General features: G+C 39.3%; 1 protein-coding gene across 2 annotated transcripts in view; it reads left to right on the top strand.

Moving 5' to 3' along the window:
• The window catches only part of map2k5 (mitogen-activated protein kinase kinase 5), a 59,402-nt gene that overhangs the window by 13,779 nt on the left and 17,884 nt on the right, over positions 1-27,739 (top strand). For both annotated transcript variants that reach the window (XM_080054060.1, XM_080054061.1), the window contains exons 9-20: positions 8,913-8,952; positions 9,140-9,208; positions 10,541-10,622; positions 12,820-12,881; positions 14,206-14,254; positions 14,381-14,454; positions 15,583-15,633; positions 15,759-15,830; positions 17,344-17,373; positions 21,793-21,819; positions 22,175-22,207; positions 27,165-27,226. In XM_080054060.1, coding sequence (XP_079910186.1) covers positions 8,913-8,952; positions 9,140-9,208; positions 10,541-10,622; positions 12,820-12,881; positions 14,206-14,254; positions 14,381-14,454; positions 15,583-15,633; positions 15,759-15,830; positions 17,344-17,373; positions 21,793-21,819; positions 22,175-22,207; positions 27,165-27,226 — 651 coding nt within the window. The remainder of the gene's footprint in view (positions 1-8,912; positions 8,953-9,139; positions 9,209-10,540; positions 10,623-12,819; positions 12,882-14,205; positions 14,255-14,380; positions 14,455-15,582; positions 15,634-15,758; positions 15,831-17,343; positions 17,374-21,792; positions 21,820-22,174; positions 22,208-27,164; positions 27,227-27,739) is intronic.

Consider the following 27,739-nt stretch of genomic DNA (forward strand, 5'->3'; position numbering starts at 1 on the left):
TTACCCCCCCCCCCCAAACACACTGCTAACGTTATGACAAGGCTGGCATTTGTGCTGCTCTTCCTATCCTTCTTTTCCCCACCTTGTGCTTCCTCTTTCCCATCAATCTTTGGCTATTGAGCTGTTTTATTGAGATTGAAGTATTGATCACTGCTCAGACTAACCTTGACTTGACAGAGTGGTCTGCCTCACACAGTCCCCAGAAAACCCAGTCAATTTCCTATCAAGACACTCTTTTTTATTTTTATCCCTTTCTTTCCAACCACATTTTACCGTTTTATGACTTTGAGATAGTTTCATTAAGACACAATCTCTCGTAGTTTTAGGAAAATAAAATTGCGGATGAATTTTGGTATGGGAAATGGTTACACAGCACTGTAGGGAGGCCAATATTGCAATATATCATTATGTATTGTTGCAAGCCCAACAACTTCTTAGTTAATTTAGCCCAGCAAAAAATCTAAACGCTTTGGTGCTGAAGTTATGTTTGCAGGGATAATATAAATGATCGATGATGATGTTTATGATTGAAAACAAATCATAACTAATTCACTACTGCTAATAAGATACTTAAAGAAAAACGTAATTATCACATTTAGCCTTAAAAAAATAATGAATATGATCTCTTTATCTTTTTATAAATTAAACAGAAAAGGTCACAGTTTAAGCTTGTATTCTAGGCCTTGCTGTCTTTATAACTAGACTGGAGTTTGAAACAAAATGGTTGTTAATTGTATTGGTGGCCTTGACACCAGGTGACAGAATTTTTCATCAGTAACTGTTAATTGCTTCCCCGTTTTTTTAATTTTAATTATTTTGTCACAGTCAGTAACAGGTCTAAACATTTATTTCCACTCTTCCCTAGGTGTCACCTTTCAGTTTGGCCATATTTTTCATTTGAACAATTGTAATCTTCTTACAATATGTATAAAGTCCTATTCTAGTCTTATCTTTACAAATATTTCATACCAAATAAAATTTCAATATTTTAGATATAAAAACAAGTGAATAGGTCGGGTTGGAAGGTTCACCGTAGTCTACTGCCCAAATCAGCCCCAGGCTTTGTGTTTAGTTCAGTACAGAGACAAAAAAGGGCTCAGTCTAATTGTCTCCAACATGTTGAAATATCTTTCTTACTAACAATGTTAACATAAGTATTTGTCAGCCGTGTAGAAAATCCTTTGATTATCACCGTTTTGGTAATGCATTATGTATTTTGCAGAATTGGCCCTTGATTATTTTACATTGTACTCACTTAAAGCCACCACGAGTAACATTGTCCGTTGGCGGCCCCTTTGAACAAAAGCGGTAGTATTTTTACGACTCCAGCTGTCGTGAAGCTGTTTTCTAGCTCGTGCCGGGCGTGCGAGATTCAACTGATCAGGAAGCAATATAGTGCATGTCCGTGTGTTGAATGTGTGAGGGCACCGGACTCTTTTCGGCTCCGTGAGAGTGGTTAGTGACACAGCATCAACTAATGCCAGTCAGTGCTACACACACCTGATTGCAATGAGTTGATGCAGTGTCACCTAACTACTCTCTCTCACGGAGCTGAAAGATTACGTGTCCTCACAGAAAGCGAATGAACGAGAGACGGCAGTTAGTATGGATCACAATGAGGTAATGTGTTATGTTGTTGTAAATAATGACTATTTCAGATGAATAATGGTCATCTGATGACGTCGAGGCAAAGTAAACTTTGTTTTAGTAGGCTACCGCTCATTCATTTAGGAGTAAACACTGCAGTCTAGTTCGCTCCCGTGAAATTGTGTATACGTTGCTTGGCAACGCCCTCCCCCAACTTCAAGCATTACAGCACTGATACAATAAACCAGTAAAAAAAAATATTTTGGTGCACATTTTTAATATCATGGGCAAATTTTTTCCATACTTTTCCAGCATTATTTTACTGATCATCCAACACTTTTTTTGTAAACATTGAAAAATTGTCAATTCGCCATATTGGCCGTTAGTGGCAATTTACAAATTATGTCTGTATTAAACAGGAAGTGAGACATTAAAAAAAACACACAGTAAGGACTGGACATGTTTGTTCCTTGTTCAGAAACCAATTGTATGTTGTCTTTAGCCTCTACCCTTTGGTCCAGCTTATATTAGGCTTATAACGTGTAAAAAGCTCTACCAAAGGCCCCCTGCCTTTTAACCTCTTAGCCCATTTATGACCCAGAGCCATTTAGACTCAATTGGATGTTACCAACACCTCAGCTCTCCATAGCCACATACTGACCTAGCCATCCATCAATGTCAGCCTTTGTTTTTTATTACACACTCTCAGAGGTCCATCTTGTCCACCAATCTAACTGACTCTATGGCTTATAAATACAATAACAAGGACACACAGGCTATTTTCAAGACTCATGGATCAAGCAGTGCAATTAAAACAAGCACATTTGCTTGGCTGTGACTGTGGTGACATCTACTTAGACACCCACAGCTGTTCCTTTAGTCTGTCATCCCATTTACTCCATTGATTTTTGTTTCTTCACCTCATTGATTAGAATGTATATTGAAGGCCCAAACCTCTCTGGTTAATTGGTGGTAACCTAGTATCCTTTATTATCCAGATATATTCAGATTGTATCTAGAGCAGGTCGATGGATTTCAGTTTACTGCAGCCTTTACAGGGCCTCTCAAGTGTATCTTGTGTGAACTCAAATGCCAACCGGTTTTCACATTTGATTTAGTTTTGGTTGATAAACTGTGCTGTTTGAGCAGAGAAAATATGTGTTTGAGCACTGATGGTGCTAGAGATGAAGATAAGGCTGGCTGTTTGTATGCCTTGATCAGGCCCCCAGGAGCAGTGCCTTCTTCCGTAATCTAGCAGTGCTCAGTGGTCAAGCTCAGTGTTGGGAACGTTACTTTGAAAAAGTAATTAGTTATAGTTACTCACTACTTGTTCCAAAAAGTAACTGAGTTAGTAACTGAATTACTTTACAATAGAAGTAATTAGTTACCAGGGAAAGTAACTATTTGCTTTAGCCTAGTGTAAAAAAAAAAAAAAAAAAATTGTCAATTTGGATTTTTCTGAGCAGTTTTCACAAGTCAGTTGAAATGAGTAGAACAGACAGGTAGGCCTACTTGTAGGCTACATAACCTTCAATATTTATTGCACATCAACAGACAGCAAGAGGTTTAGGCCTATCCTGCACTTCAAGTAGGCCTATTTTGTTCTCAACAAAAGTGGTAGAGGAAACTGCTGGATGTACCGTGCTGATCTGCTAATATCACTGGATTCACTTCAGGGGTGTCGGCTAAAACAGCCAAAAACGTCAGACTATGAAGCATGAGACGATGAGAGGAGGAGAGGATTTATCCTGTTTATTTCCTTCTTTAACATGCACAGCAGCATACAGATCCCAGGAAAAGAACAATAGCAATATTCGGCTCGTGATGACACGCTAAACAGCTGATGCAACCGGCGAATCGCGGCCGTTTAATAACGTGCATAAATTACAATTTATAGAGATCGGGAAACTCCATGCACTTACTCACAAGGGCGATGCAAACAAACTCAGGGAGAGCACGTTTCAACCGTGGATTGATAGGTGGTTAGTGCGGCAACGTGCAAGCTCACACAACAGAGAGAGAAAGAAAAAGAAACTTCACTTAACAGGCGCTCCGGCTGACTGACGTGACGGCGCTAACTGACAGTTATAATGTCATCCACACTGAATAAAACACACCGGTCTCCTCACTAGCAGTTTGTGTAGTATGGAGCCAGGGGTGCGTTCGGATTACACAGTTTATTCAATCAATTCATAGTAACGCACCGCATTTAACGTTCAGTAACGATAACGGCGTTGTAACGACGGAAAAAGTAATTAGTTAGATTACCCCGTTACTGAAAAAAGAACGGCGTTACCTAACGCCGTTATTTTAAACGGCGTTATTCCCAACACTGGTCAAGCTTGGTATTGAAATTGTTTTGGCTGGGTGTGGACGGGTGGTAAATTCCATACGAGCCCGGAAGCAGATATCCCTGTTCACTCCAATACAAGCGTCAAACAGGAATGTGTCTCCGCAAAAAAAATCTGGATATCAATCAAAGGCTTATACTTATCTTTAGACTAGGGGTGTGCACGTGTACACGTGTAACCGTTTAGTAAATCATAACCGTTTAGGAAAAATCAATAAACGAAAACCGTTTTTTTTCCTTCAAATTTCAAAGTTTTTAAATATGTTCTGGAGACACGCGTTTATTGATTTTACATCACTAATAAACTAATTGGGGAGGATAAAAGCTAGTCTGCCGAGAATCTGTCTGTCCCTCGGCGAGTGTGTGTGAGTGAGTGTGTGTATCGGCGCACACACACACACACGGGGAGTCGCCGTGCCGGTGCTCGACTCACGGCCACGGAAGAGTGATGAAAGATAACCTAAAGATTAAAGTTACCCGGTTGACGTGAACTACGCTCGTAAGTAGCCCGAACTTTATAACACCTGTTCAACATGCATTTAACGTGGACATGTAGAAAGCGATAGGCTATATTAATCAGGAAATGAATGAAGCGCGATTATGACGGCGAACGTGTGTGTGTGTGTGTGTCTGTACCATGGACCTATTATAAGAGGTGTGTAAACGAGCGTAGTTCATGTCAATTGTGTGTTTACAGGCGAACGAACGCGTATGTGTGTGTGCACGCGCGCGCCTACAAGACGGCGGGGGCACGAGGACAATGACGTCACGGTTAACCGTGTACACGAAAAAAAATTCGTCGTGTACACGGTTAGGCATTTTTGTAAACGTTCACACCCCTACTTTAGACCATGTACTAATACAATGGAAGTTTTCTCTTTTCAAAACGCCACCACAAGCGTTTAATAGCCGTTTTATTTTCCGTTTTAGCAGTTAGCCCGAGGAGGGGTGGGGCCTACGACTTCTAGTTTACAATGCCAGAGAACGAGAATATTTCTACATCCGGAACGTCATGGGCTATGGACGTGTTAGGCACCCATTATGCGTTAGAAATTCTGATCCTGTATGTTTTTCAGCGCCAATGAGCAGTTTTCATTGGAATTAATGGCCGCCATATTTTAATCCTGTTTTCTGTATATGTCCATGGCCTTTATAAATGTTCTGTAGTTGTTTGGAATTGTTAAAAAGTCTTTGTTTTGGAAATAATCCTTTATACTATATACTTAGCACATTTTTTCGACACACCACAAAGGTGGTTGGTGTTTTGTCCTCCCAACGATGCCTCCAAGGCAGCTGCCTGGAAGGCAGAATTGGGAGAACAACAGTTAGGGTTAGAGTTAGTGCCTTCCAGGCAGCACCAGGCAGCGCTGCCTCCAAGGCTCCGTTGGGAGGACAAAACACCATCGAGCCACCACGAAGGGCAAAAAAATGTCTTATAAAGAACTTTAGGCCTGGATTTAGCCTTTGGTGTTGAATGTGTGGAGGACAAACTGTGGTTTTATTGAAATCATTTGAATGTCTCTTGTTAATTGAACTGACTTTTTGAGTATTTCTCAAGACAATTAATCTAATTTATCTAATCATTATAGCCAGAATAGCGTAATCTGAAGCCTTGGTGAAAACAAGAAAATAAATTCACTGATAAAATCTTCAAAAGCCAACGGTTAGTGATTAAGAGCCTCAAGCTAGATCATTATGAAATGATTAAGATATGAAATGATTAAGTGAAGGTTATATTACAAAATGATGTTCCACATTATTAGTCATAAATGGGTCATGGTGTTGACCTACAACACAGATGAATAAAACATACACATGTATTGTCTTTGGGTGTAGCAAAATGTAAAGTTTTTGCTGCTTTTGCTGTCCTTGCCAATATATTCCAATATTAACACAGAAATCTAAATGGTTGCAATTGTTACTTTACTTTTCTGAAAGGTGAAAAGAGAGGTGATGCAGCAATGGCAGCGTAAAAAAGGTTTTCTTCACACAATACACCATTACAATTTTAGACACTAACAAATACACATTTGAACCTTAATATTGGTAGTGTGGGTGTAAGGACATTTTGCAGCAAAACAATACAAGTTGTGTTGTTGCATTTCTAAGCCACAAGAGGCCTGCTCTTAAAAAGCTGTTATATCCATTTATTAAATTAAGTAACGTTGACTTTCACTTTTTAAGAATGGCAGGATACTTAGAAAACAAAACCTTTTAATGTTGTTGTTCTTCAGCCTTGTGGCTTCTGATGTGCTTGATATATTATGTACATTCACGTCTGTGTCAGTTTGGAAACCCATTACAGACGTATCAGGTGAGATAGTCAGGGCGAGAGAAAGACAGCCCGCCATCCATGTGGCAGTGTAAAAGTACCGCGTTAGCCCTGATCCAGAAGGCCAGTCTCTCTAACCCACAGGCCCAAATTCACAGACATAGAGAGAGGCCCTATGAATACTGCATGATGGAGCTTTTATTACAGAGCGAGCTAGAGTGTAAATAAGATCCAGGCAATGGGGCACGTTTACTGGGGTCAGATCAGGGGGAAGTGGCGGGGGTGGCTACATAACCTTGTCCCCATGTCTCCCGCCTGTCACAAGCCTGTCACTGTATCTCATACTGGGATGCTTGGCCCTGAGGTGGTCAAGGACAGTCTGATTCTAAAGCTTTAACCAAGCAGTAGTCACACCATATCTCCAGCCTTAAAAACATGCCCTTAAATCATATTTGTTAAAACTTTGGGAAGTCCTAACTCTTGTACAACTAACTTAAATATACAGTTGGTTGACAGTTTACTTTTTACAGTCAAAATTTCTTTTTTTGCTATTTAAAGGTAGGTACACAAACACATTTACACACGCAGACACTCAGATGAAAGTTGTGCACATAATATCTCATGTATAAAAAGCTGTGTTGTGTAGTAGGGCTGGGTATTTCTTTCAGCATGTCTTGTCTACATTTCTCATGGTGGACCAGAAGTTGTTCAGCTTGGCGAAGACTTAAGGTTTAATATTTTTTCAGGCTGCCTCACACACGTACAACATGCCCAGTCAGTATTTGATATGTCTACCCCTGCGATCTTGCTTCAATTAACATCTTCATCCTAATTAAGAAGGCAGCAGTCATGCTTAAGTGATATTGATTGTAGCTTAATGGAAAAGGGAGACATCAAAAGGGAAACAAGGCCTTCAGCCTTTTGTGCGAAGATATCTATTCCAGAAATTATGCTTTAAGAGGACCTATTATATTTTTTCTACTTTTATGACCTATAAACGTTGTTATAATGATTTATAGTCATATTTAACCATACTAAAGTATCAAATAATGACTTACATGCATTTAGACGTATTCCCTGCTGACCGTCTGGGGTGGCTGTGCAGAGCGCTAAACACTAGGGCAGCCGGTCGAGAATTCACTTGTTCAAATTTCCTGCATTCGTAATGTCACAGATCCGGATTTTTCCATGTATGGTAATGCTGCAACGTGCTCAGGCGCGCTCCGGCCATTCCCCCACTTTCCTGCTCAAATCTGCCCTTGCGCTGCTGAAAGTGTTCCGGAAGGAAGGTAACCAATCACAACGGAGTGGGGTTTGCAGGAGGGGGGCGAGGGGGCGGAGAAGCACAAAGCCGAGTGTGGACAGAGACTGCTGAGCGCGCCCAGATGAGAGGAAGAGTTTCCCGAAAATCTACATGGTTTTTTGTGCTGTGATTCGTGTCAGGTTGCTCCATAGGAGTCATTAATGAGAAATTAAGACCAGAAAAGTAGTATAATAGGAGATCAGCAAAAATAAATAACACTGTCCTCCTGAGTCACAAGAGGACTTGCGGTTGGTTTTTCGTTCTAATAAATAAAATGTGTCTTTTGCCATATCATAGTTCTGTTGATCGTTTATGTCTAATATTTTGGTCATAGTTACTTCAGCAGTGATGAGACTATCAGACTATCAAAGATGTATAAACAACAGAATGGCATAGCTACAGTCAGAGAGCAGTGTTAGTTCTAACTGTGAGTACCTGACATGGCACTAATGGATGTCATTAATTAAAGGCCTGGGCCACTTTTTAGGTGTCTGGCCGAAGAGCAATGCGATACTCTGATCTAAGACTAATCACACCTTGCACCATACACATTCTCTCTCGAAGACTCACGGACAGGTGAGTAGCCAGATATCACGTTCAGTAAGCCTGCTCACAAGCTAACTGGGCTGTGTGACGTACACACAGCTCAGTTAATCCCCATCACCTGGCAGCTGCCGGACAGTATTCGTCCTTGAGGATTGTATGTTGAGAGGTCCTGAGCTATTGTTCACCGGTGCCGTAAACTAACCTTCAAGGGCTGTAACTAAAGCCGATGTTTGGCATTAAGGAGTTTGATAATTAAATCATTACGGGGCCGGTCTGTGGCTGCTGCTTTACTTGGAACTCAAAACTAGTGCTGCAACTAACGATTATTTTGATAATCGATTAATCTGTCGATTATTTTCTCGATTAATCGATTAGTGTTTTGGTACGTAAAATGTCAGAAAATGGTGAAAAATTTATAAATTTTCCAAAGCCCATGTTGACGTCCTCAAATGTATTGTTATGTCCAAAACACGCAAATATTTCAGTTTACTGTCGTCATAGGATTAAAGAAACCAGAAAATATTCAAATTTGAGAAGCTGAAATCAGAGAATTTGGAATTTTTTTATTAAAAAATTACTCAAAACGATTAATCGATTATCAAAATAGTTGGCGATTATTTTGATAATCGATTTGTCCATTAATCGTTGCAGCTCTACTCAAAACTCTGTCTGGAACAACTTCCGCTAGGACTGCCTGGATCTGGTATTGGGTTGTGACATCTGACCTTTTAGAGGACAGAGGTCAAAAAATCCCACTGTTTTAATTTAAAAATACAACAACTCAGGTTATCATACAAATAAATCGCTTTATAGAGTTTTTTTTTCAATATTGCCTCCTGTTTTTTCCCCTCTAGAGCGTACCATCTTCTTGGCAAGCGGGTTTTAGCTGTCAAGGTGAGAACGCCTTCCATATTGGTGATAATACTAACTGTTTAATAAGTGACCCTCAATCTATTACTATTACTACCCATTATAATTGAATTTGAATTTAATGTGTTTATTTTGACAAGAACATTAACTTATCTTTTTAATGGTGTGTTTATTTAAGGCTGTACCTTTGTTCCCCCATGTTTGATTAAAGGTCATTCCCCTGGATATCACGGTGGAATTACAGAAGCAGATCATGTCAGAGTTAGAGATTCTCTACAAGGTTAGTTTTTGACAGATTTAATTTGTTCCTCTTTGCCGAAACAATTTCTCTTCACTGCATGTTACTGTCTGACCAGATCAACATTGTTAATAAACCACGAGTCTAACTAATGAAGTGTCATCTATCCCCTCTGGTCTTACATTGTAAGCCAGGGATTAGTGGTATGTACACACACATGGACACGCATGCAACATACACATGGACTGGGTGTGCCAGTTTACTGATCACTGTCTGTACTGTATTGGAGGTGTGTTCTTTCCATTGAACATGAAAAAAAACGTGCTCATCATGAAACCGAGGGAACATCAGCTAACCTGACCTTAGTATATTGATGTGATTCTCCATGGCCCCATTTTGCTCAGCTAGCCCTTTTCCTATGCACCAGAAATACTTGTCGATTAGTAATTTATTGCCTAGCACGTGGAAAAATGGCACGTTCACATGAGCATTAAATGTGTAAGAAACGTAGACTGTAAAGAATGTGCTGAGAATGCACAAGTGTGTTTATAGGTGAGTTAAAGGAGGAGAGGGATACAGTGGTGATATTGCACAAATCAAAGCAAAACTGTTTTCTTGACCGCCCCAGAAAGAGGAGTCTCGTTCGTCAGCTGATTTAAAAAAAGAAAAGATTTTTAAGCCGTGTTATAATGCGCTTCACAAACCTTTGTTTAAAAGTTTGGGAAATGAGTTGCTTCATGCATCCCTAGTGTTGGCAAGGAAATCAAGATACGATACCCATCACGATACATGGGTCACGATACACTGCGATACGATGCATATTCCACATAATTTACTGAAAATGTAAAAACGAAGCTGAAATACAAGTTGATGTGTACGATCTGGGTGGCCATAACACATCACATCACAATATATTGATAATTCAGCTGAATAAACACATTCAATTAAAATTGTTTTCAGTCAAAACTATTTAATTCAAAACTTTAATTCAAATTCAAAACCCCGCAATTTGAGGTAACTAGCCGTAGTGCAACGTCTAATGGAGCGGAGGTTGTAGTTCACTTCAAACCCTTTTAAAAACTGAAATTTTTGTTTTTCAAAATATCGATGTGGTTACTTTACGGATATCACAAAAAAATGATTACCATATATTGCCACATCAATGTTTTAGCACAGCCCTAGAGTGATGCTTTTGAGCACTCGTAATAATTAAACTATAAGTGTTAGTTATATACCTCAAATTTGTAAGATTCATTGTCACTTTTGTAGTTAAAGTTGCATATGCCTTTTTTCTGAAATTCATAATAAGGATATTGTAAATAGATATTTTGGCATGTTCCTGAAAGATCACATTGTCTCTTTTCTTGATTGCAGTGTGATTCGCCCTACATCATCACGTTCTTCAGTGCCTTTTTTGTAGAGAACAGGATATCCATATGCACAGAATTTATGGACGGTGAGTTTCTCTGTGGCTAAAGCCAGTAGATTGTAAGTTTTTTTTACTTAAGTAGCCACAGCTGTGTAGGCCAAGCTTCAGGGAAGTGTCCTCTGTCTCTACCAGGCCCGGTTCTAGAAAGTCAGGCTTGGGTGGGCCTGTAGAAATTTTAGGTGGGCACACTTTTCAGGGAGACCGAAGATGCGAGCGCGCGCTAGGCGCGAGCCGAATTTTTTTGCCCTTGTAAGATCTCTGTGTCTGCTTTTTGGCACATTTACTGTGCATTGTGTAGAACACACTATGCAAATACACTTTGAGTGTTGCTGTGTGGGAGATTTGATTCTTGCATGTTTTTTTTCCAAAATGTTTATGAATAACATATAATATACATTATATACAACATAATGTATCTATTTTTCTTAATCGCAGTATTAACTGCAAGCAGTCTGAGCTGATTGCAGAGAAAGCTTTGGGACTGGGCAACCTGGATGGTGGTAGTCCAGAGCTATATACTATACACACTACTTTCCAGTATTGCCTCTGATGTCCAGCTGGGTGAAAATAGTAGCCAGCCGAGGTCACGACCCTGCTGGGGGGGTCCGGGGGTATGCCCCCCTGGGAGATTTTTTTACCTTTTTAAAGTGAAATGCATGAATCTGGTGCACTTTGAGAGGAAGATTAAGAGGCTAAATCTGAAGAATTTTGTGTGAACAAATAATTTGGAGACACTGGGTCGGATGAATTAGAAGCTATTGAAGAAAGACACATGGATTTTCCATAGAAATATACATTTGAAATAAAATATTATGCAGTGTCCTCTGGGATGGGCTTGGTGCTCTTTTTCTTTTACGGTACATATTTTTCTGTAATATAATGAATTAATTTAAATGCAGTGAGAGGAACGAAGCAGAATAACTCTGTTGTCCAGTTATCTTTTTTTCCACAGACAAGGCTGAAATAGACTACAGTATACACAGTGCATGGGCAACTGAGGGCAGCCCCATTTTCAAATATTTTTAAATAAACTCAATACACACTGTGCATGCCATGGACTTGAACGTGACGTGATCAGTTAACCTCGGATTACCTCCCAGATGAACTGATTCAATTATTAAGCTATCAACTATCTACCAAAACATTGTATTCCTTTAATTGTATGATAATTTACATTTACATAATATGATGTTGATATCAAACACACAAACTAAAAAAAAAACTAAAAAAAAAAAAAAATTGGGGGGGCCCCCCTGGCAGTCGGGACCTTAAGCAACCGCTCATTTAGCTGATGCCTTGGGCCGGCGCTGCTGACCAGTGACCACTATAAGCGGGTGGGTAACTTGGAGGCAGGCTGTCCTGCCCACCCAATAATACAATTAGAAGCAATGCATGGTAATGGTATATTCTTTAGTATTAATTAATTGTCTGAATCTTATTTGACATTTTCTTGGACAGCTAATGAACAGGTCCGTCCGATAGTGGGTCTGGACTTCCACCTAAAAAAAAAAAAAAATAATTTCTTTTTTTGGGGGGGGGGATTGGGTGGGCACAGCCCACATTTGGGTGGGCACGGCCCACCCTGGCCCCTGGCTACCGCCGGCCCTGGTCTCTACTCTGTTATCCATTTACACTCCTGCAGATCAAGAGAACTTCTGATCGCTTTGAGCTGCTCAGCATGCCTGTGCGCTAAAAGCTACAAGGGTGTGATGAATTTTGACTTGAGTGCATTTGTAGGTGCGTTTGTATGAGTGTCCTTAGATTGGTGTGAGATGGGGGACCGTCTGTGTTTTTAGGTGTGTTTGTGTTTGTCCAAGTGTGTGTTAATGCAGTGATTCCCCTGTCTCACACATTCGCCAGCCTGTCAGCACTCCTTACTTTATGAAACTTTTTTTGATCACTCATTTTGAGTTTTACATGGTTATTGCAAACATGAAGCTAAGTATTCTGAGACTCAATGTATAAGGAAACATCGACTTGGTAATCTTGTTTCTTGTTTCTTGCTTTATTTATGTTACACATGCCATACAAATGCAATACAAAGTCTTGACAAGTGGAATTATATCAAACTGTACATATATTGAATATCATTTTGTCACAACTTGTATAATGGATTTGGCATTTTGTTGTGCAAAAAAGGTGATGAGGAGATTACTTTAGACATTTTACAAAATGTCTCTTCCTATTCTGTCACTGCCTGAAGTAATCATTTTCTCCTTTGCAGGTGGTTCTCTGGACGTGTACAAAATAATTCCAGAGCACGTGCTGGGGAGGATCGCAGTGGCAGTACGTTTCAATTTAATACCTAAATACCCCATTAGTAGTTTATTACTGAGTGAAAAGCATTTCAATTGAGATGTGAGGTCTGGAGTTTTTAAGAAAAGTTTATTTAAGGATGTAATGTGTAAGAGTGTGTGAAGAGAGTGATAATCCATGTGTGCTCTGCAGTCTAATTTTTCAGTGTTACCTGTTATTAATGTGTTTGATACAGAACAGGCCTGGGAAAAGAATGCAATCATATTTTGAATGAAATAACAAAAAAAAAGTAAAGTGACGGACCAAGTCAGTAATGTTTTTCCCTGATCCTCCCGTCTCCCCCTTTCTCCTTCGCTTTCTATTCTCAGTTAAAACTAGCACTTTGATAGAAATGGCCTTGATGTTTATTAATGCGTGTCTCTTTTCCACACTCATTATCTTTTCCCTGTCTCCACCCTTTAACTTTGTCCGTAATCAAACGATGACAGCTATTTAGTCAGTGTTAATTCTAATTTACAGCTTCCCCTCCTTTCCACTGTCACAGTTGTTAATTATCACAAAAGGAAAAGCACCCAAGAGGGCGTGAGTGAAGCTGCACACTGCAGTGGTTGCACCCTCAGCACCACCTTTTGCTGCAGCAGGACTTCACAGAGCATTTGTGCTTCCCAAATTTATTTCAAAGGTTGTCATACATCAGAAATGGATGACATGGGCCAAGCAGCTAAAATCAACTCTCATATCTTTGAATACAAAATAATCACCACAATGCTGTAATTTAACAAAAATATAATGATTATATAGCTTTTGTTTGATCAAACTGTACTGGCAGAGTCATATGAGTGCAGAGCGTTTCGCCTCTCCTCTTTACAAATAAATAGTTCCCCTACCAGGGTGTCTTTTACTCTGATGTCTCCTCTCATGTACATGTGTCATTACCAGTGTTGTAACAGGTGTATTAACCAAAATTCCACACCATGGTATACCCATCTGTCGGTCTGTGAAAAACTGCATAAATGTACCACATACATGTGATGATTAGTCTACTATCCAGCATACAGGCTAATATGTGTAAAAAACCCACCCACCAATCTAATGACAACATCAGTACAACATTAGACAATTGTGAACCTTGACAGCACAGCAGTATCCAAACCTTTCAGCATCTCAGGATGAATCTAGTTTATTAGCAGCTTCCTGACCACCGTGTGAAGTATGCAGGACAGCAATGTTGTGAGGTGTCAACAGGGTTCTTGTGATTTGTTCCCTACCTACAGTATAACATTTGGTTTGTATTTTCACCTGGAGGTAACAGCTCCACATTAACAAGTTAATTATTTTGTCCATATATTTCTAGGTAGTCAAAGGGCTGACGTATTTGTGGAGCCTGAAGATACTTCACAGAGGTGAGTAAAGTAGTGTGTGGGCTGTGTGTTATTTATTTATTTTATAAAATAAAAAATAGCAGAGTTGATAAAGGCAAGATACAGAGTGCTGATGTTGCAGTTACATCAAGCAGTTTGTCTCCGCAGATGTCAAGCCTTCCAATATGCTGGTGAACACCCGGGGACAAGTCAAGCTCTGTGACTTTGGTGTCAGCACACAGGTACTGATTTGTTTGCATGAGCGTGATAGAGAGAGAGAGAGAGAGAGAGAGATTGAAAGAAAGACAGAAAACGGAAGAGAGAAAAAGAAAAACAATTGACCATAGCTGCATCACCACTGTCGTGTGTGTGTGTGTGTGTGTGTGTGTGTGTGTGTGTGTGTGTGTGTGTGTGTGTGTGTGTGTGTGTGTGTGTGTGTGTGTGTGTGTGTGTGTGTGTGTGTGTGTGTGTGTGTGTGTGTGTGTGTGTGTGTGTGTGTGTGTGTGTGTGTGTGTGTGTGTGTGTGTGTGTGTGTGTGTGTGGTCAACCTGTCAATCACTGCTTTCATTTTCAACCCAAAACCCAGAGTTATCCCAAGGGTCTCTCTCTCTCACATTAACTTCCCCCCACCTCCATTGTTTTGCAGCCTCCCCCAAAAAATCACATGTTATAATTATGACCTGCACACACAACGGCCTCATTGATATGTGATGTGGAAAAAGCGTTGGTTGCAGACAATGGTCAAGTCATTGTGTGTGTGTGTGTGGCAGTGTGTGTTTGTAATATAATCATCAGGGACGGAGCTTCAGCTGTCCCCAAAACAACGACCCTGAGGACTCTGTCTCGCCACACGCTCACACACATCCCATCTGTGCTGATTTGTTATTCATTTTTAACCTCCACTTGCTTGAAAGCACCAAGGTGAATTTTACACCCTGCATGTATAACACTGACAGTGTTGGCTTGTCCTCTGTCTTTTTACCTCTATTTTTGTGTTTATCTTTTTTTCACACTTATACACTCTCCCTCCCCCACTCACACTGTAGGGCACGCTCCACAAAAAAAAACAGCCATAAGGGAGCAGACCCTCATTATCACTGTCCTGTCATTGATGGCATGTGCCATTGTAAACACACCGACTCACTAATGTCTCCTTGTCTTACTCCTGCTCCCATGTGCAAGGGTTGAGAGCAGCCCAAAATATCAACCTGACATGTCAATAAATTTAGAAGATAATGTAGTGAGGTCAGTCTGTTTTTATTCCTTTAATGTAGGACATTTAATGACTTCTTAAAGGTATTTATATGGGTCAGCAGAATAGATGCTTTATTAATGATTGCTCATCCGCTGTTAATTGATTGCATTTGCAGTTGGTGAATTCTATTGCCAAAACGTACGTGGGAACAAACGCATACATGGCGGTGAGTGACCCCTCAAGTTCGTTCTCATGTCACATCATTTGAAAGTTGTACAAGTGAAGATATGTGTTAGTACAGGAATTTGAGGCTCTCACTTTAACTTGATGCTTGTTTTTATTTCTCGGCAGCCGGAAAGGATATCGGGAGAACAGTACGGTATCCACGCAGATGTCTGGAGTGTTGGAATCTCTTTCATGGAGGTCAGTGTCAAAATGGCTTTGTGCTATACCTGAAGTTTATTTGTACACTGAGAGAAGTGTGGAAAATGTAAGGAGAGGACAGAGTTAGGTATCATGAACTTCAGATTGAATAGATTGTATTGTATGTATTTAGACTGGCCGTTACTTATTGACTCTATTTTCTGTTCATCTTTTTTTCACACATATACACTCTCCTTCCCCTACTCACACTGTAAGGCACGCATATGCATGTGTTGGTGTGTCCATGTGCAACAGTATCTCATCTCTCCCAATAGTGTTGATCATGTGCTTGACTGACACGCTGCGTTTTCACATACCATTTTAATTTCAGTATAACACTTCACCGGTCGCTTGTCCCCTACCACTGACGTTATTGATTCTCCATCTGTCTGTCCACAGCTCTCCCTCTGAAGTATGACAAATGATTTGGGCTTTACACTCGCCTTTGTTTGTCAATAATCTTTTATATCATTACAATTATAACAATAATGGATGAGTTCACAGGGAAGGAGCCTTGTCAAAAGTATTGACATGATCTATATGTGATAAAGAGAGCGTTTTATAGCAGTGGACCCCTTGGCCCTGTTCTCTTTATTTCTAGCTGTGTGCAATAAGCTAAATGAAATTAATTTCAGTCCCACTCAATTAAGATTGATCTTTAGCCTAGTAGTCAGCCTATTTATGTTCAGGGAAAGACCATGAGTGTTTTGACGATTTAATAACGTAATGTTGCCAATAAGCTGCCCTTGACCAAGATGAAAAGTGACCACCCCAAGTGAATTGCCAAATGTCAGGGAGAGCTGTCACCCACCCTCCAGCCAAAGTGACACACATTACATACCGTCCTACAATCCTATTCTTCTTCTTTTCATCCCTGTATTTTGTTCTCCCCAGGTGGTAATCAAGGGGGTGGGGGTCTTATTAACTAATAGCGGATGTTGTTTGATAAGGAAGTGTTATCAGCAGGTGGGCAGTACCGCAAGCTTATCTCAAAGACAGAAAGGATCCATGTTCTGAACACTCCAGTGGCTTTTGCAGTGGCTTTTATTCCATGTCCACTTTATTCCATGCTATTAATTGAAAGGCATGTATACATGAATGCATCCTTATGTATCACAAGTATAATATCTATATAGTATGAGGACCTGTGTAATTAGCCCTTGATGCATATACGTATTGACTCAACTGAGCTCCCCTTTTTAAGACCACTATTTCTTTTGGTGTTACCATGGACTGAATATATTTTGCCAATTATTTATACTGTAAACACACATTTAAACAGTATCATAAGGCATATGGGTAAAATTTGATAAAAACAAAGTTTCTAAATATGCCCTTTATCAGCTGCACAAATGTACTATGGAGGATCTGTTTGATTGTAAAACATTAGTTGGATATACATAGTCCAAGTACTGACTCAACCTTTTCCAGTATGTTTTGTATTTCTTATTTTAAATGTTAACATTGTTTAAGAATATTCTGTTACACTAAATATTACCTTCTCTTTACACAGTTGGCGTTAGGCATGTTCCCCTATCCACAGGTGAGTTATTGTAACTGTTCATTTATTTATTTTGGTTGGTTGGTTATTCAACCTACGTATAATGATCCCTTTTTTATGGTGCAGATTTGTCTAAACCTATTTTAACAGTGATGATTCCCATGATGATTGAAAGAAACCACTGTTGGTTAACTTCAACAATGTCCTTATACCAAGTGTTTGTGCTGCTACTCTCCAGATTATATGTTTTAATGAAATTCAGAAAACAAAATAATTTTTTTAAATGAGATTTATTTTAAAGATTTAATAATAGTGTTTAAAAAAAATAGTTGTGTAATTTTAAGAATTTCTATGAAGAGGTATTTTAATGATTAGGTTTTCTGTGGAGAAATGTTACATTGTGCTCTAAATATAAACAAATATTCAAGATGCATGGCTCTGTATGACAGGACATCTGTTTATATCGAAATCATCATCTATCTCATCCATCTCACTTTCTAGATAATTTGTTCAGTACTGATATATAACCTTAAATGTACAAATCTAATCTTGGGGTTCATTTTTCTCCCCCTCATTACTCCAAGTTAAAACCCTGCCCAAATGTAATTGCCGAACAGAGAAGTCACTTCCCAATCCCATCAAGTCTTAATTAGCCCTTTTAAGATGGGTTTATCTCACTAATCCCTAGCAGAGCAATCTAAATCTGGTTACCTTAGGTTACCTCCTGGCCGCACGCCTTATCAGAATGTTAAGCAACAGATTGTATCTAATGACGATTGTTGTCTTAGTACTACATTGTGATTGTGTGAAAATTTTGCTTTTTAATTTAATTTTTTTACATTTTCTGTTAAGTTTAAGAAAAAGATTATTTAAAGTCCCGACTGTGCTCTGCATATTGGCACATTTGATAATTCTCCATGTAGTAAAAGGAAACTTCAACTTGGTAGATTAAAGAATGCAGAGTGTAATGTAACAGCCACACGATCTGCCCAGGGATTGCCTAAGTGACTAACTGATTTATTTTCAGTATGACAACTATCATTCCCCAGAAAGAGGGAAGCAATTTGCTAAACGATGGATTTAAATGTTGTATGAGATTTTTTTTCTTTTTCTCTCTTAAAATGAGCCGAGAGAATGATTTTAGGCCAAAGGTGTTTCTGAGAAACACACATTTGTTTGTACAAAGGTAAATGTCCCACAATGATCAATCTGTGTCTACTGTACATGTTTGGAGTGTGTATGACTCGAGCCTAAGGCATGTCTGATATAAGATGCTTCTATTGTCATGTTGATTATTGTGTGTAGTATTGCAAAATAATGGTTCTTAAATCTACCTTGACTGATATAAAAGGGGTAGACAGAATATTAGAGACACCTCTCACTTCATAGTTTAAACTCTACATGCAGTCACACAGCTTTCTTAATCTCAGTGTTAATTTTTCCTTAACTCCATATGGTACTGCAGAGAGTTCACCTGCAGGCTGTAGCAGAGCGGTGTGGCAAGAGAGCTCAGATCCAGCTCGTCAGGCGCAGCCAGCCAAAGTCCTGGGGCCTTAGCTGTCATTTTTGCAGACGCTGGCACAGCTGTCTGTGCAAAAAACCCTGTTACACTTCACAGAGAACATTTTGATACAGACTGAGGGAGAAGTTGGAGAAGATTAAAGCGAAAGACATTGGAAGGGAGTTGGTGGCATCTGAGTTTCTACTGTAGATGAGAGGGAGATACAGGATCAGTTGTTAAAGTTGAATTAGGCTTTGAGACGTGATTTGCGCTTTTGAAAAGCTAGTTTTAGCTTGTTGGGGGGTGGGGGGCTTTTGTTCAACCTCTACATTCAGAGAAAGTGTGTGTGATTGCCAATTGCTTTCATTTGTGGATGTTTAGTTGATGCATTATCCGTCATTCATGAACACACAATTTGTGAGAGAGAGTGTGTGTGTGTGTGTGTGTGTGAACGCACACACAGTGGAATCATCACCTCATGTTTGTCATGATTAGAGATGGTCTCTTAAATTCCACTTCACCACATGTCGGGATTCATTTGCGTCCTTTGTCAGGAGTTAATGGAGTTTTTGCACTGCTCGCTCTGAAAGTCTTTGAAGACACCAGACCTGAAGTGATGTGTATACAGCCGCCAGCACTATTCCTTCTGATTGATTTGTTGTCTCTTTATTTGCTCTATGGTTGTTTTTGTTTGGCTTTATTTTGTCATATTTTCTCAGAGTTGAATGGATTTCTGAATGGAAAATCATGTCAACTTTTTTTGTGTGTGTTTGTTTCCATTACACATCACTGCATCCATCAAACACTTGTTTTTCCTTTCCAAATGAAATGGAAAGAAAATGGTTTCATAGGGCCATGTAGTCTATGTGTGTTGTAAACAGTGTTTTCAGGAATTGTTTCAGCTACCTACTCCAGCTCCAAACTCTCAACTTTGGTTGGTCACATGTCTTGCTTAAAGAAATTATTTTAAAATGTGAATCAGATAAATGAGAAACATTTTTCAGTATTGTAATATTTGACTTGATGGCTTGCATCTGGATATCACTAACCACTTAGTAAGTTACTGAGCAGTATTGAAGTCTTCGGCTATAGATTAAAGGTTGTCACTATGAAGGAGAACAGAGGATGTGCCATCATATAAACTCACTGGCCACTTTATAAGGTACACCTGTTCAATTTCTTGTTAACACATATAACTAATCAGCCAATCACATGGCAGTAACTCAATGCATTTAGGCATGTACACCTGGACAGGACAACTTCTTGAAGTTCAAATTGAGCAACAGAATTGGGGACGAAATGGGGTTTAGGTGACTTTGAACGTGGTGCCAGCCAGTCTGGTCTGAGTATTTCAGAAACTGCTGATCTACTGGGATTTTCACACACAAGCATCTCTAGGGTTCTCTCAGACCAAAGATTCGCCTTGCAACGAGACGGAACTGCTCGCAACGAGCTCGCCTGGACGCTCTAAAACTGGACCTTTCGATTTGACATGTTGAATCTTCAGCGACTCCTTGCAACGCGCTGCAACAAGCAGTTCACACTGCTGCAATTTCTCCCCCGCGACGTTCTAAAACCGTCTCGTTGCAAGTCGTTGCGAGGCAAATCTTTGGTCTGAACTGGGCTTTAAAGATATCTTCAGATCAGAGAAACAAGAAGCTGAAGTTCTACACAACTAGACTAAAGTAATTTACTGATATACATGCTGTTATATACACTCGCATGTAGTCTCCATACAGACAGTGAGAGACATGGGTCACTTCCTACTATCAGCAACTGTCAGAAATGTGTTCCTTCTAAGTTAAAACAAGTATCAGAAGAAAATGTAACCGGATAGCCCACAGTGATGAGAGGCTGTTAAGATGGAAAGATAAGGAGGGGTTATTAAACCTCTGTTTTTGATATGTGGTCAAACTACCTAGTACAAGAAGAATAAGTGCTCAATTATGGTTGAATAAGTTAGTCTCTCACTATCCAATTTCAACCCCTGGAGCAACACGCAATTTTGTCCTAGTAATTATTCCTGAACAAATTAGTTTTCCATAGTTGCCTTTAATGTGTCTGAATCAGGCAAAACTGGATATAGAGGCGGTTTAGGAGTCTCTTGGTATTTGCAGAGTGTGTAAACCTGTATTTAATTGAGTGAATCAATATGTGCTCTAATGCACTGTCTATAGACGAGAGGAGAAATTAGCAATTTATTTACCAAACAATATTAGACATTTAGCTGAGCTTATGTTTCTTACTAAGTATTGTGGCTTTTATTATTTTGTCTATAAGATAAAGTTATACATCTGTTTAAAAAATGTTTTAAACCAATGAGGGTTTTAAATATTTGACATAAATTATTTCTATTGTTTCTCTGCAGTGTAGTTTTAAGAGCGGCAGTCTTTTGGTCTTTTAAATTAAAAGCTCCTATTCCAGCTCTTATTCTCATGGCTTTTAAGCCCAATGTTAGTCATTAAGGGTTATTTGTACCGCAGCTTCAAAAATATCTTAAGCTATTAAAACACGTTTTCCTGTTTTGCCTAGTCCACATATTGATGGATGTAACTCTGTTGTCATCATGTATGTATGTTGGTAGCTTACCATGTCCTAGCCTGTCAGTTCTTCACCTTTTGAAATGGACAAACTGAGCATGCTCATTATACAGCTAGCTCATACTGTTTTTATAACAGTTATACATCCCAGCACATCTAGATAACCTGGAGGGCAGGAATGAAGTACTACTTTGAAAATCGGCATTAGTGGATTTTACCCCCATTCTCCACAAATGAGAGCGAGGCCATTAACATTTGTGTGTTTTCATTATGTAAATGGGGTTAACGCATACTCACAAATTGCCAAAAGGAAAGCAATAATTTTCACCCAGTGATCATAATGTGTCCAAGTGCATCATCTTGATTATGACACACTAATTACATATTGCCTTGTCCCCTCTCCTCTGTCTTGCCCAACAGATTCAGAAAAACCAAGGATCTTTAATGGTAAGTTGTTTTTTTTTTGCAATAGAGTCGGAGCGAATAAAATGGAGGGCTCACTCACTGTAGTCTGTTACTCTTGGTTGGCTCTCTCATTTGAAAAAAAAACTAACACTCAAATTGCATTTTTGCAATAAAATATTAGATCATGCTTAAACTGCTGTTATTACATTAGATGCCATTATGGTATAATAAAAACACTCAGGAGCTGAAGGGTGGCTTTGATTGAGCTCACTGCATTTGATTAATCTAAGTAGATACTTTTTTTTATCACACTATTGATTTTTCTTATTCCCAAGTAATTCCATGTAGGATTTCATGTTTGGGTTTTTTTCATCTCCCCGTGTCTCTCGTCTTCCAGCCTCTCCAGTTACTGCAATGCATCGTTGATGAGGTGAGTCGCCGTCTTATGTGCTTTTGCATCTAAAGTCAGTCCTAATGGCCCGGAAAGCTTATATTTTGTTTCCTAATGAAGCAAACCACTCAGGCGGCTTTGCTCCCCACTCACTCAACCCTTCACCCTGTGCAACTGCCTCAGGCAATACACATATGCACACCCACATTACTGTGGAGGTTGGACCTGTCATGAGTAACACACACACAGACACAGCAAAACAGCTCTACATTTTGTATACTACAGTGCCAATTTCAAAACAAACAAAAATGTTTAACCAAGACTCTTCCAGTGACAATAATGTGTGTTTTCTTTCGATATATAAAAGGATACTGCTCACATCTAAACAGAATGATAACGACAAACGAGCACTTCAGACCACATTGACTGAGTGTTTAGCGATCGAATAAGTAACTTCTTTTATTTATTTCACAATTTCCATTAAACATGAACATCAACATGTATAAAAGCAAAAGTCAGATCAAACAAAAACAAAAAAAGGAATATAAAAACAACGACGTGATGGGGGCGCCCTTAGCTCAATTGGTAGGGCGTCCCCCCCATGGGTCTCGGCCAGCAGCGGACCCGGGTTCGATTCCAGCCCGCAGTCGTTCTCTGCATGTCACTCCCCTCTCTGCCCCATTTCAACTCTGTCTCTACACTATCAATAAAGCATTAAAAAATGCCCCCAAAAAATGCAAAAAAAAATATCTTAAAAAAAACCGACGTGTTGTCATAAGATATATTTTTTTAACCAACATAACTACCTGCTCTATAAAACCAAAAATAGGTTTAAGTGATATCGATATAATCTCACTCTATGTAATGAGCAACTTCTGATTCTGAATTGCTCCCCTCCTTTTCCTTAAACACACACACACACAACAAACTTTGTCATAGTACTACCCAATCTGAGCCTCAGCTGAACAGTTTTTCCATTTCATAATGTACGGACATTATTTTTTTTTTGTCTGTGTACATACATGCGTGTGCAAGCTCATCCTGCCTACATTTTCTTCAAAGGGAGCAATCGCAAACACATTTTGTCAATAGCAAAAATGCCAAAAATACCTCTAACGTAAAACCAGCCCCCCAAACCCTGTCATCATTCATATCACACATTAAATATACAATGTAACTTGTCCTTAACTGCCTATAGATCGTCCGTAATTAATAATTAAATGCTTTTGGTTGTAATGGATTGACCCTGGTTGAACTGCTCATTAGTCAACTAGATGGAGGCATCACTCAAACAATTTTTACTGTTCCTTTTCCTGTTGTTCCCCTTGAGGCGAGAGAACATGCTCTGTTGTCCCTAGCAAGCTTTGCTGTCCCACCTTATGTAGGGCTTTGGAGGAAGGCACCAGAGGATAAGGACTTTTTGGAAAGATATAGTCGCTCAGAGACGACGTAAATTGTGCAGTAGTAGATTACCCAGAGAAGTGCTCTATCCTAGTGTCCCGAGTTTGTTGTCTGTTCAAGACCTTGTACACTGCATCCCCCTGCCTTGCTCAGTTATTTTGAGGCTCTTTCATTGTTCACTTTAAAGGACACAATTGCCAAAATAAATCCTTCATATGAAGCCTCTTTATTTAACAATGGTCCCACTATTTTATACATTGCACATAAATCTCTGTGTTGGCTGTATTCCATTGCGCTTCAAGCAAACAGCAGTGCAACCATCTCCCAAGCATCCTAGCCTCGACTGTCTGGATTTTATTGATTTATTTCTTCATTACCTTGTTGGTTACTTTGTTTACTTAAAGATCATTTATTTTATGAAATATATGATATAAAACTCAAGCTCTGGAATAGTTCATGTTTTACTAAGGTTGTTATGCTAGACACACCTGACTTTAACATCATGGCAGGTGTGATAAATTATACCTGACTCTCTGACGTTTAGTTAGTATTGCCCATTAGTACGTACAGTAGATGTGATCCAAATACTTTTCTTTGGTTGTGATGCTTTGATGTTGTGTATGACTGATTCACTGGGGACTTGAAAGTTGCTTTATTGGTTAAATGAGCAATAGGCTCCTATGAATGGATCATTACTATTATTTTAGCTAGAGGTATGTGTGTAATCGGCCAATGGACTGTGACAGTCTGCCACTTTTTTAATAATTTTTCTGTCACACAAACACACAGTAAGGCAAGGCTGAGAAAGGCTAACAAAGAATTTAGTGCCAGAGGTTTAGAGTAAAGTCAAATATATACAGAGGCTTCCTATTCTCTCCCGAGTGAATCACAGATACAAAGAAGACTACACAGAGGAACAACAAAGATTATTTTATGTGGCGAGGAGAGTCGCCTTGAAAATCATGACACCAACATAGATAAAGTTTAATAGAGAACGGGAGAAAAGTGGTTCTAAGTCACAATTCACCAGATAGATGGAGTTGGTTTACCGAAGTTATAACAGATCTTCTCATTACCACTGGGTAACTGAGAGAATCTGTACCTAGCCATGCAGATTAATCTGACATAGAAACCCAATGGAAGGGAATTAGATTTTTCAATTACAACACATTTTAAAAATTTACTTTCACACATTCAAACATTCACACCTTATTCAGTCTAGGTCTTAAATGAGAAATTACCTGTAGTTGTTCTTACCATCTCTCCACTGTCCACCCTCATTATTGTGCCTATTTGTTGAATAGCAAGTGGCTGCACTAATAGATCTACTAGATAGAATAAAAAGATCTCCCACTTTATTTCTAAGCCTGTAATTACTGATCTAATTTAGCCTAATAATTGCTCCACGGCAATGACATGTATATTTACTTGTACCCTTGTACCCTCGTAGTGTGTGTTCTGTCTCATAGTGGAGTGCATTGACAACCAGAGGAATAATTCACGCAGACAAGCCACTTTCATCAGCCTTCTTGTCTTTTGTGTCATCGCCTGCTGCCACATCAAAGCTGCAGCAGTGTTCCTCTCAGCTGGAGACATGAATACATGCATAAATGTGTGTATGTGTTTGTGTCTGCAAAAAGGTGCATGTGCATGCAAATATGTGAAGAAAGTGCAGAGAGAGATTTTGTATCAGATTTAGCCTGCACAACACAAATGAGTTGTGTAGTCAACACTTTACACAAACTGTGGGTCCAATTGATACTGTGTGTGTACTATACTATAGTACAGTGGTTGCAAATTATTTGATACTCTCCTTCTAAACAGAGTGTACACTCAGGCTTGTGGGGTGCAGTGCTCAAGGCCATTTGTTTGTGGATGCCTATGTATGTGTGTGTGTGTATGTGCTATGATATATTGCTCATCCAAGCGGCAGCAGCACTGTGAAGTGCAGTGAGATTAGAAGGGAACCCATTCCTTTGTTAATTTAAATGGGTTCATACATCATGCTTTGCGAGTGCCTGCCGATCAGAGCATTAAGGAATGGCGAACACTGCCCAGAGGTGTTTTTCATAACACAGCGGGGCTTCAGACGTAAAGAGGTTTAATTCCCCGCATTTGAATAAATGCCTGGTTGTGGACCCAGGCTTTTTGTGCCCATGATCTGAGTAGTTGTGTATTTTTCTTCATGTCTTTGTTCATATCATTGGATGTCACTGCTGCACATATTTTAAATCTTGTAGGAACTACATCGGCTATATACCTGAGATAAACATCCGTTACTGGCAAGTTAATTTTTTTCGATAGTAGTATATCAAGGGTAAAAGTAAGCATAAATGTTTTTTTTTCTTTGCTTTCCATGCTGGAAATCCAAAGGTAGGGAGAAATATCAGAGTGACAGTAGGGAAATGGATGGTGTAATGAGGTGAGGGGCGGTAATAGAGGGTCAGCCTGGGCAGGCTGTTCTACATGACACGGTTCATAAAACCTCCATTGACAGCATGTAGCAGGCCTGAAACAAACACACAAACACACACACACACACACACAGAAAACTAAAATTTTCCCCAAATAAATAATAAAATAAGTCTGTCCATATGAAAACTATTCCGAACGCACTAACAAGTCTACAGCAAGAATATGCACAAAACAAAAGAAGAACATACTGGGTAAACAAATTGTATCCTAAATTATCAATAAATACTTTTTGTTGCTGTTGCTTTTATCAAAAGACACTAACAGTAAGTGCATTCACCATGTGGGTACAACGTACAACGCAACATAGAACCCAACAATCCTGCATCTACATCAATACCAAATAAGCGGAACTACCTCAAGTGCTACATTTAGAAACAACAAGGAACTGTATTTTTTCACGTTGACGTCTGGGGGAACTTAGTCCTTGCCGTTCCAACCAAACCTTAACAAAGCTGTGGTCCACCATTGGTGGTGTTGGTTCAGACGCATACTTATTACACAAAGTAACAATGGGCATAATTGAGGGGATGATGTCATTGTATCCTTTAAAAACTGTGGTTTACATGTCAACACAGATACTCAGAATATAGAGTTTTGCACAATATTATATGATATTATTTTCAGTAAAATAGCCAGAACAGTCTTGAAACATTAGCTGATAGTACATTATTGAGAATGAGATGAAAACTTTGGTTAATTATTTCTTCCATAAAACTCCTTCCAGGCCTACAGTGAGCTTGCATTGCATTAACGGAGAAAAAGCCACTCTTGCGATGTTGCTTTGACACAATTAAACGGAGAGGTCAAAGTATTACACACCATCCCTCAAAGTGAGTGCATGAAAACCCACAGTCTCCAAGGCAATTATATAACATGTTTTTCTGACATATCGTAGTTATCATAATCCCAAAAGATCATATGATTTAAAAATAAAATAAACACTAAACAATTTTTCGTCTTAGTCCTGACGCTTTTGAAGAGCCCCACAAACCTATTTTTCATTTTGCCTCCATCCTGCCCACATTGCAATCAATGTTCTAACCTATGTTTTTCTTTATTCTTTTCTCTCAGAATGCTCTTTCATCTTTTGTTGTCTAAACTGTTTTGTTCTTCTTCACAGGATCCTCCAGTTTTCCCTGTCGGCGAATTCAGTGAGAAGTTTGTTCACTTCATCACTCAGTGGTGAGTCAGTTACCTTATAGTAAACTTTGTTTCTACAAAGGCAGACACAGAATTACTTTAATTAACAACCTCAGATTTGAAATGGAATTCTGTCTGTTTTTAAAATGGTGGTTGACTGTATTGCGCACGATTGTGATTCTAGCTTAATATGATTTGCACAGTCAACCACCTGAGCCCCAAAGAGCCTGAACAATTGCAGGACCACAAGCAGCATTTCACATTGATCAACCAATTATTGTAAATGAATTAAAGGTAAAAGGGATTACAATGGGGAGCGTATTTCCTTTGTATGTAAATGCTTTGTGGTAGTAATGGTTTTAGCTATGACACTTAAGGGCTGGTAATGTTGAATAAAAAGCGCTTCTTTTTTATGAGGAGTGATAGATTTGTCTAATGCAACAGGACAAAGACAATGTTTGCCTTTGAATCATTAGCCTCCCTAGTAACCTTTACAATTGCACAAGCATCTCTATATACACACCCAAACCACGTGTGTGTGTGTGTGTGTGTGTG

Source organism: Ammodytes marinus (genome assembly GCF_949987685.1).
Source record: "Ammodytes marinus genome assembly, chromosome: 1".
Lineage (NCBI taxonomy): Eukaryota > Metazoa > Chordata > Actinopteri > Uranoscopiformes > Ammodytidae > Ammodytes > Ammodytes marinus.